Below are 10,594 nucleotides of genomic sequence, written 5' to 3'. Positions count from 1 at the left end.
TGCATTCCTGACAAGTCTCTATGTCAGTCCATGGAAAGCACTCTTGAGCAGCAAGGATCTAGAATGTTTACTCTGAATAATTTACAAAATTCTTTAGTTTTACCTTCAACCAAAATCTAAAAGTAATTCATAACCCTCGAGGTTTTCATGATGGTCTTAGCTAAAAGGACCAAGAGTATGGTCTTTAGACCAACTGATCAGCATCACCTGGGAACTCTCTATAAATGCGAATCTGAGCCAGATGGGGTGTCCACACCATGCCTACATCGCCAGCACCTCACAGGCCGAGGATACGTAGCTACACCCTTGCTCAGCGTTCTCCGGGCGTGAGTGGTTGGGTACAAATCTTAGTTAGTTGTCCTTGATTTATAGTATAGTATAATTGGGCCGCTTCATCAGTAAATATCACCGAGGGGCGGGGGGAAGGAGGCGGGGGGGGGGGGCGGAAGCATGCCACACAGCGTGGCATCCAACACACACAAAAACAAAACAAAACAAAACACAGGTGTCCTAGCAAAGATCAGGTAGGCCCAATTTCATAGGGAGTTAGCTCTCTGAAGGTGGTGGCTTGCATAGTCAGTACTCGCCAGAGATCCCCAAGGTGACTGAGCACCAAGTGTTTGAGAAGTTCCTTTCCCGTTGCTTCTCAGTCTACCAATGAATAAAATATGTGTCATCGTGGGGGAAAAAAATTGCTTAGTTGGACTGTTAGTTTGTCAAGTAGAAGAACCTGTCCTGTGAGGAATTGCAACGTTTCTCTCTGGTTGTGAAATGTGAACTCCCCACCCTAGGCCACACTGGACACCTAACGCCAGCGCTGCCAGCATTCCTAGGCAGCCAGCCGATGCTCTCCTGCTCGAAAGCTTTTCAACACTCTGCACGTTGCCTTATTTGTTTCTGTAACTTTCCAGCTAGACCACTGAAGTAGAAGAAAAGATGTAAAAATCTTGGACTTTAGGCTACATTGACCTGTCTTATTTTTTTTGCAAAAAGCGCTCAGCTTTCAACACTATGCCAATCACATCCCTCAGAATGCATCCCCCCTCCGTGCATACTCCTCCGCCCCACCCAGGCACTTATTGAGCAAGAGCCGTCAGTACAAGATTGAAACACTAAGTACATACATACCTTGATCTCAAGTCACTAGTTTCCTTTGTCTCCCTGCTGCACTCCCGCAGACCATCCTTTGGGAAAGTTTGGCTCTCCCAGCTTCCGTAGGCCCCGCCCCTAGCAACACTCTGGCTTGTGTTAACAACTGGAGCTCGCCCCGGCGCCTCGGTCCGCGCGTGGGCAGTGGCGGCAGCTGGATGTCAGCTATGTTGCTGTGGCGGGGCCACAGCCCAACGTTCGGGGGTCTTTCTCCTCCCTAGCTCAGGTCGCACTGCGTGTTTTCTGCCCAGGCCTCGTGGGTCCTGCGGCTGCAAGCACACCTAGGAGCGCAGGTTCCCACCTCCAGCCATGTCCACTGCGGAGGCCTTGGCCGTGGCGGACGTCGTCGAGCCCAGTGGCAGGACGAAGTCCGGCAGTCCCGGCACGATCCCGGTGTTCGGGCCGGTGATCCGGGATGACGAGATGCAGGTACCTTCGCGCTCTGCCGCGGGAGCGGGGAAGGGCGCGAGGCTCCGGAACAACCGCGTGGAATGAGAACCCGAGCAGGATTCGGGAGCCTGTGGGACGGAGATAACGATAGCCGAGCTGGTCCCTGGGGGACAGCGAGGGGGCTGGATGTCGTCAACCAACCTGTCTGGGGACTCTAACCGCGTGGTCCTCCTGAAAAAACTATCTGCTGTTTTGTAGAGTGGCCACGAAGGGAACAAATCGTTCTTAGTGACGTTTGATTTGATAACTAGGTCACTTTTTGTGACGAGATTTTGTCTATAAATCCGTTATAACGTAGCATTCCCTGGGTTTATTTCCTGCAGAATTTTCTGCTGTTTGAAAGCTTGTGTTCACTGGTAGGCAAGGTGCTATTGGAAAGCTGGGGACAAAATTGATTTTTCTTTATAGTGTTTATTTTTGGTTGCAAAGCTTATTTTTTTTTAAAGTTGGGTTGAGGAACCCCTCTGTTTTGCCCCACACTAATGGTGTGGGGGCCACTGTGGGAATTCCTGCTGAGGTTTCACAAGTCTCCAGCTGCGTCAGGATCTCAGTCTCCTGCGTTCACACCCTGGAGCCTTGGAGAGTTACTTCGGAGCAGCCAGTTGACTGGGACTCCTTCTGTGGGAATTGGGTTGAGCTCTCTGAGGGCAGGCACACATTTACGCAACAGCGTGCAGAGACACGGCACTTTTACATAAAGACACGGTGCCCGGGGAATTTACCTAATCAGTTTTGTGGAGGTATTTCTGTACAAGATCAGAAAAGTGTAAGCAACCACAGCTCTCCACTCCCTGGGCTCCAAGGAAGCTCAGAACTGCCACTAATACTCCTAGGCAGTAAGCAGAACTAAAAAGTAGGTGAGTTTGGCTCTCATTCTTTTATTTGGACAAAGATTACATGAGATGTAGTCAGACAAACGGGATTACTGAGAGATACTTTCAATGGATCGTTGCAAAAAAAAAAAAGTCTGTAACATAGGCAGTAACATAGCTGTATGTGTCTTCTGTTTGTACATGTCTCTCGTATTCACATTTTTAGAAAGTACTGAGGCAGGGGGTGCGGGGGGGGGGGAAGGCAATCTCTACCTAAATAAATGGAATAGAAAACAATTCCGAGTTAGGAGAAATCTCAGAGTTAGGAAAAAAATCTCTCGGATGTTTTGCTTGTGGTTGCTTTTACAAATAAGTGACTTTAAATCCACCAGGAATTAACTGGAGCCACTCAGTTTCTTAACTCACTGTGGGACCTCGTGTTCCTAGTAATACTTAAGATGATAACCTTTAGCCTTCTGCTCACTTCAGCAGAGAAAGACCTTTGGACACTTAAAGCTCCCAGTCCGTTCAAAGCATTCCACTTTTGCTTGTACTTGAGACAGCCTAAGCCACTCCGCCAGCTGTGAAATCAAAGGTAAATGCTGATACTAACGGACACTATGGTAGTCCCGATGTTCACTGTATTTAGCTGAAGGCTCAGAGACTGCTCCGCAGATATGGGTGCTAGGTAGCCTGACTTCCATACCCAAAATCACATTACAAGGAGAATTCACAGCTTCTCTCACCTCCACACCCACCTCCCCATACTAAATAAATAAATAATACTACCCTTAAAAATGCTTAAACAAATAGTGTACATGGAAAACTTGTATAGTGCCAAATACTCAGTTTCACCATCATTCTTTATTCAGGGAGGCAACTAAAGTCTGCAGTATTATTTGTCATTAAAACTCATGGAGTATATGACATTTTAAAGTAGCAGCTAAAGATTTCCTGCTATGCAGATGCTATTTTTTTTTCTACCTATGCTTTTAAGGGCTATTTCATTATAGACCTAAATTTGAAGTATTTGGCTTTTGAATGTTGTTACTTAGGAACAGAAAAGATATGCAGGATATTTTGTACATGTATTTACGCGCGCGCGCGCGTGTGTGTGTGTGTGTGTGTGTGTGTGTGTGTTTGGAGACATTGGAAGGGTGTGCAGCCACAGCACCTGTGTGGAGGTCAGAGGACAACTTGCAGGAAGGAGTTGGTCCCAGGAGTTGCCAGCAGGTTGGTCCCAGGCATTGAACTTGTATTATCATTTGGAAACAAGTGCCTTTACACATTGAACCACCTCTCCAGCTCTATTTTGTACATTTTAAAGTGCATACTTCACTTATACAAGGAGTAGTGTTAGTCAGAATTAAAAAAAAAAAGCTTTGTAGGAGACAATAGTTAATTTAAGTATTCACCAAATCCTCACAAAATGTATTTCAGAATGTTATATCTTCCTAACCTTAAAATTGGATTATGGAAATGTAGATTGTGAGTTTGAAGGCAGTAGTAAACATGGAAAATAGTTGTTTAAGAGTTTGGATTTTTAATTGTGTTCTTTTTTTTCTTGTTGTGATTTTCATAGATATTCCAATTTTAATTTTATAAGAATTTTAACTCTGCCCACAATAATGATTATTAAAGCTTTCAGAAAACAGTAATTTTTAAAAACATTTCAAAACAATAGACTCCTACTTGAATTTGGTGATCGTTTTCTTTCTTTTGTTTGGTGAAGTTGCTTTCCTTTTCTAAGTGAGAGAGATTCATGACCTTCTAGAGTTATTTTAAGGAAGATTTGTGAAGCATTGAGCACCATGCCCATCACACATACCATAAGGATCCATGCGATTATTATTGATGGCTCTAATCATGGCTTTTCCTTTCCACTTTTGTCCCATTTCAACTCCGATGATGTTTACAGGGAGACTAAACCCTTATGAGGTCCGGTGCTGTGAGGTTCCTTTCCTAGAAACAATCCCAGGGCTCTTAGCTCTGTTCATCCATCAGAAGGTAGGGCTCTTAGACAGTACAGGTGAGTCCTTGTTTTCTGAGGAAGGGGATAAGAGTAGCAGTGCAGTAGTCCTTGATGGAGTGGAAATCAGGAGCAGCCGATTACCCTTTGTCTCTTTCGGATCCACCTCAGTGCTGCCCTTCCTCATTCTAAAGAATCACACCTATGAGCATATACAGGGGGAGGAGGTCCCCCTCAATCACAGACATAGGGGAGGGGAGTAGGGGGGAAGTGGGAGGGCGGATACAAGGGATGGGATAACAATTTAGATGTAATATGAATAAACTAATAATAAAAAAAGGATCACAGAGCCCTTCAAAGCAGAGCTTCTCAAACTCAGTGTGCATAAAGAAGAAGGGCTCTTATGAAAGTGCAGATTGCATTCTGCACCTCTGGGGTGGGCCTTTGTGTTTTCCTCCTCAGCAGATAACCAGGGAACTCTGGTGCTGTTAGCTGAGGGACCAATGTCCCACTCTTGAGTAGCAAGCACCTCTTAATGCATCATAGTGACAGGATGGTATAAACAAATCAGTTTTCATAACTAATTCCAGGAAAGCTTGCCAGGAATAGTTTCCTGCATTTCAAAATGACAAAACAATAGCAATGAGACAAATTTCCAGCCCTCCCCTCAACTCGACCAGGCAGGGTTAGATTATTTTTTTAAAGTAAGGGGCTCCAAATGGGTTTCAGAAGACCTGCTTGCTCTCCTTTTATCACAACAGTCCAGGATTGTCAGCCTTTTTGCCTACCCATTATTCACATCTGCCCAGGTCTGTGTTGTCTTTAGGTATCATTTCACACTTCGTTCCTCCTCCCTTAGACATACCTTCGGCTCCTTTCAGGGTCCTGTTGCTTACTGAAGCTAAGAAAATGGCCTCTAAAGTTACTTACCTTCTCCAGCTTCCCCCTGTCTTATGAAAGCAGCCTGTACTTGCTGAGTGGTCCTAAATGACCGTCACCATCTTCTGGGAAAGCTTTTGGGAAACGCTGGCCACAGCTGGGCCCCACTGCACGTTTAATCAGCTATAATCTCCAGTGTGGGCCTTAAAGTCCCCTCAAGCCCCACTCAAGCACCAGAATCATCGAGCTGCTGCTGGCTAAGCTCCGTCTCTGTATCTAGAGCTGATGCTCTGCTTGACCTCACCTCAGTGAAGACAAGATCTTCCTAGTCCTTTTCTGCAGTATTTTAGTGTAATTCCCAGTGCAATGCCTAAGCACACAGGAAGTGGTATTAGTTTGAGTGCCTGGCCTCTTTTCATGTGGATTTCTCTAATCACACCCTCCCTTCCTTCAGACACTGACGTTCTTCCGACAGCATGTGTTTCCCATGTAATTTCACCCTCATCTATCTATCTCTGCAGGAATGGAATAGTTTTAGCTTTGAATCATGCAACTTTTTACCCAGTTATAGCTTACTTTATGTTAGTCATTGCTTCATTTTTAGATGGCGTCCATTAGATTCTGTGTTCCTGTGCCTTTGCCCGAGCTCCTCTCCTCAGGGCTCAGTTCTAGCTTATAAGCAATTCTGTGCGCCAGTCACTCTGACCTTCTGGCTTCTCCTCAAGTTTGCGAAGTGCTCCAGCCCACAGCCTTTGCACTTGCTGTGCTCACTGCATGGGCTTTTGCCCTTCCTTCGCCACAGCTTATTCCTCGCCTCCTCTAAGACTCTGCTGAAATGGTACCGTCTCGGAGAGTCAGTCCTTCACTGACTGCTGGCTCTGCAAGCCACTACTTTATGACCATTTAATGTTCCCCGGAACATTGTCATCTTCCACTGTGCAATAGAACTTACTGATTTAATGTCTCTCATAGCAAAGTCATAGCAAAATATGCCAGTGGATTTTGTCTTTTATTTTCAAATCTTCAGCATCTAGAGCAATGCCGTGTGGACAGTCAATATTGTGGTTGTGATTAGTTGTCTGATTTACCCCAGACTTTGGGTTACGACCTTGAGCCTATGATTCAGAAGCCGGTGCCCAGGTTCCATCAGCTGTCTGGATGTTCACACCATTCTGCAGCTGAAAATGATAAGCCTTGTTAGTCACAATGGAAAATGTGGTCCTTAGTCAGCAGCATGATGTCACTGGAAACCTGTGAAAGAGCTCATCCTCAGCCCCAGCACGGACCTCTAGTCAGCACTGTCTGGCATATACGATTTCTCAAGGTGGATGCTCCTCCTCATCTTTCCCCTACTTTCCCTCTGCATCCAGTCACTTAGTAGATCCTGCAGACTCAACCTTCTGGATGTCTTAAGTTCATTTACTGAGGTCTGTATCAGTTGCTAAAGTTATACACTGGTTTTCTACCTCCAATGTAGTTCTCTCTTAATTAGGTCACCACACTGCAGAAAAAGTAATCATTTTATTATTGCATTCTTCTGGCTAAGTCGTGTGGAAGACTACTCCAGTCAGACAATTCAATGTAAACTTGCCATTAGGAGGGAGGCATGCAGCATTGTTTACTTTTGGCAGAGAATACAAGACTGGCACAAGAGCTTGATAGGGAGGGTGTGTTGTGATGCTTGGAGATGGTTGCCATGGAGAAGCAAGAGCTAGGCTAGAGCCTGGACATCCAAAGTAATTGCAGTGGGAACCATGATTGTGTGCTTTATGCTGATGTTTCCTTTTCGTTTTTCTCTGATTGGAACCGAGTTGAAATCAGGTGGAAGTCATTGGCCACACTTTGACTTTTTGAACAGATTTCTGTAGATGTTATGGTACATGTTCAAGGATTGCTGTGGAATTTTCAGGTTGGGCCTGAATTCAAGCTGGACTTTATAAGTAATAGTCAACACACGAGTCTGGTCATTGTCCATTTATATATTCAGTCTCAAAACCTTCAGTGGCTACCCAAGATCAGGACAATAAGCCTGTCATATCTGAGACATAGGGCCTGACATTTAAAACTCATGGAAGGCTAGCAAAGTAGAAAGGGGAAACTCAGAAAAAGTAATTTATACAGAGCAACATAAGGCAATAGTGTGGGATAAATACAAAAGAGATTCTTACTGCTTTCTGTTTCTTGTGAAGGGTTATTTGGGGAAGGGAAACTGGATTTAAAAAAAAATAACATGTGCCAAGTTTTCATTTCAATACCTTCATCTAACCCTTAAAGAAAGTATTTCACAAATTGTAACACAAAAGGCTACTCTCCTTGCCTACACTTATATCTGTATTCATAAAATCTGAAAACATAGGAGTTTTCAAAGAGAAAGAGAAAGGGGACAACCACTATTAAACTATTAAAATTATTAATATAAAAACTATTAAAATTCTGTTTACCAAACTGTTTGTTAATGGTAAATTTAACAATTTAATAGTTACGTTTATCAGTTGGGAGGGTCTCCAAGGCCCCACCACTGGGTGAGGAGCTTTTGGCAATTGATGGCTGCTATGGGCCTGAGAGTCACTTTTCTTTGAGGGGTGGCCACTGGCAGGTTGCCCATGTCCAACTTGATAATGTCATAGCCATGTACATGTGGGTGGCTTTAACTGGACTCAGTGTGTTATAATAAAAGAAGAGGAGGCTGAGAAGGTAGAGAGAGGGAGTGAGTACAGATATGATTAAGATGCCTTATATACATCTATGAAAAATTTAAAGACATGTATGGGGTTGTGGAAGGGGTGGGGGAGGTGTGCTTAACTTAATTTCTTTGTTCTCATGCTGTGGAGTGATGCCCCTGTGCTGTGTGTTTTCAGGGTATTTTCAAGCCAATGGACCTCAATCGTATCATCAAACTCCTTGAAGAGCAGGTGAGTAACCTTGAGAAGAAGTTGTTGCTACGTCACTTAGAAACTCATATTCCCCTGAACAGTGATGGGCATCCCCTCCAATGTAAGTCCTGTTCATCTCTGTGTGTGGAAATCTTTTCCCACAGTGTTTGTTTTATATTCAAGGAATCTGAATTTAGGATGAAAACCAGTTTGTTTTCATAAGAGGGTCAACCCACCCATGTTGACTGTAATCAGAAGGATCTGCGAGAGTAGAGAGAGGACTGTCTAGTCTAGGTAGTACTTCAGGAGTAGAGAGAGCCATCTGTCCTGCCAATAATTCTTGCCAAATAGGACTGGAGAAGAGATATAGTAGCAAAGGGACGTCAATGAACTAATAGAAAATTTCTCATCTGAGTCAGGACATGTAACATAGTTATGCACATACATAGATGACTTGTCCTGAGGAAAATGACAAGAATACAAAGAAAGTAATATTTCTTATTTAAGGACTCAAAACTGCATAGGGAAAAGATATAACTACGTATACACACATGTTCATACGCACCACTCTCCTCCTGTTACCCAGGTGTTGGTAAGTACTTCAGAGATAGCATCCACTCGAGAATTACCTATAGTCAATTTCAAAGATGAATGCACATTTTTAATAAATAGAAAATAGATCATCTCAGAGATAGCCACCAAAAAAAGTAGCATCCTATGATCTGTAAACACAAACATTTAGCTATTGTTTTAACATCTTCAGTCTCTACTTCTTTGCACAGAAGAAAAATAAAAACTATCAAGAATAATGTATCTTTTGATGACTGATTTTTATGATGTTTAAATATGTAAATTGCAAATATATTCACATTAGGAAAACAAAACACAACTATGAGTAGTTCCTATTAGTTGTTTTTGTTTTTGTTTTAAGGTGCAGTGGAAAATATAGACGATGCCAGTGCTTTTCATGAACAGTTTAATTTGAAATGGGGCAGAGTCAGGGGAGATAGTGCATTGGGTAAAGGCATTTGCTATCAAACCCGACTATTTGAGTTCAATCTCTAGAACCACATGGTAGAAGAAGAAGACAAACCCCTGAATATTGTCCACTGATGTCCTTACATGTGCCATAGAATGCACAAATGTGTGCACACACTCATATAAAAGAAATTTTAAAATGTAGACACAAACACACAAAATAAATGAAAGTAAGATGAAATGGAAGAACATATCATGGTTTGGCCTTCTGTTTTTGTTGATATATGAGTTTTAAGAACACATTACTGTGTAGATGTTTATTAACTGTACTCAAAATCTATATGATTCAGGAAACTTCTATACAGTCAGAATTGACATTCAGAACAGAAGCTGTGATGCTTTGCATAGGATTTTGTTTCTGTTTTCAGTATATTTTATCCATCACCAGAAGAACAAACTCTATTACTAGAAAAACAATTTGCTTTATTTCCTCTTGATAACTCATGTCCATTACTGCATTCAGTTCTTCCTTCTCCCCTCATATTTGGCCTTTCTTGTTCTCTTTTCTTTCTTTTTGTTGGTTTGGTTTGGTTTGGGGTTTTGGTTTTTCGAGACAAGGTTTCTCTGGTGCCCTGGCTGGCCTGGACTCACTTTGTAGACAGGCTGGCCTTGAACTCACAGAGATCTACCTGCCCCTGTCTCCCTGAGTGCTGGGATTACAGATGTCCACCACCTCGCCTGGTTTTGTTCTCTTTTCTTTATGTGATACTGTACCCAAGTATGTATTTGTTTTTTATATAACAATTACTTAGTATTTTTAATGTGTCAATACACAGAATGAACTTTTAAAACCCTTAACCAATTTAATAGAACAAAGAAATTAATAGACCATTTGTTTTAGGATGACTCAGAAGAAAAACAACTTAATTACATCAAGAAACTAGTACACTGTTATCAGAATGGATTTGTATCCTTCCTGTATGTGTGTGTTTATTTCATTCATGTGTAAACACTAGAAAACAGACTAGATTCCTTCCTATGGCCATGGTAACAAGGGGTCACAAACCATGTAAGGTTATTGTTGGATAGTTCTAGAGAGTAAAGCTTAGTTCATCTCACTTGGCTAATGCCAAGGTGTCAGCAAGGACTGGTACAACTGAAGAGTCCGGAGGTGGCGAGGGGGCTCATTTCCTTGACTTTCCACCCTGCTTCCTGCATGCCATTGGTTTGTAAACTGGCATCATGTCCCTGGTATAGCACCTCATCCACTTGTTTCCGACACGCCTAAAGAATCCTAGTACTTACAGCTGAACATGTCTGGATAATCTAGTACAACATTCCTGTCTTCGTTTACTTTTTTCCTATGATAAAGCACCTTAGCCAAAAGCAACTTGAGGATAAATGGGTTCACTTCAGATTACAGTTTACAGGCCATCGTGGAGAGGATTCAAGCAGCAACTCAAAGCAGGAACCTAGAGGGAAAA

At 42.8% G+C, this 10,594-nt stretch overlaps 1 protein-coding gene and 1 long non-coding RNA gene across 2 annotated transcripts in view; both read left to right on the top strand.

Annotated features, from left to right (window-relative positions):
• Nucleotides 1-1,263: 1,263 nt before the first annotated feature.
• CFAP69 (cilia and flagella associated protein 69) overlaps nt 1,264-10,594 on the top strand; it is a 51,098-nt gene continuing 41,767 nt past the window's right edge. The window contains 3 exon segments of the mRNA XM_084786931.1: nt 1,264-1,578; nt 8,118-8,171; nt 10,012-10,077. Coding sequence (XP_084643057.1) covers nt 1,459-1,578; nt 8,118-8,171; nt 10,012-10,077 — 240 coding nt within the window. The 5' untranslated portion in view covers nt 1,264-1,458.
• On the top strand, nt 1,593-3,909 carry LOC311600368. The gene is made up of 3 exons (XR_014780223.1): nt 1,593-2,456; nt 2,901-3,006; nt 3,558-3,909. It is a non-coding gene; the product is annotated as an uncharacterized lncRNA (long non-coding RNA).

Source organism: Acomys minous (assembly GCF_964271855.1).
Source record: "Acomys minous genome assembly, chromosome: 6".
Classification (NCBI taxonomy): Eukaryota; Metazoa; Chordata; class Mammalia; order Rodentia; family Muridae; genus Acomys; species Acomys minous.
The sequence above is the reverse complement of the archived record's forward strand: the minus strand, read 5'-3'. Positions and strand labels throughout refer to the sequence as shown.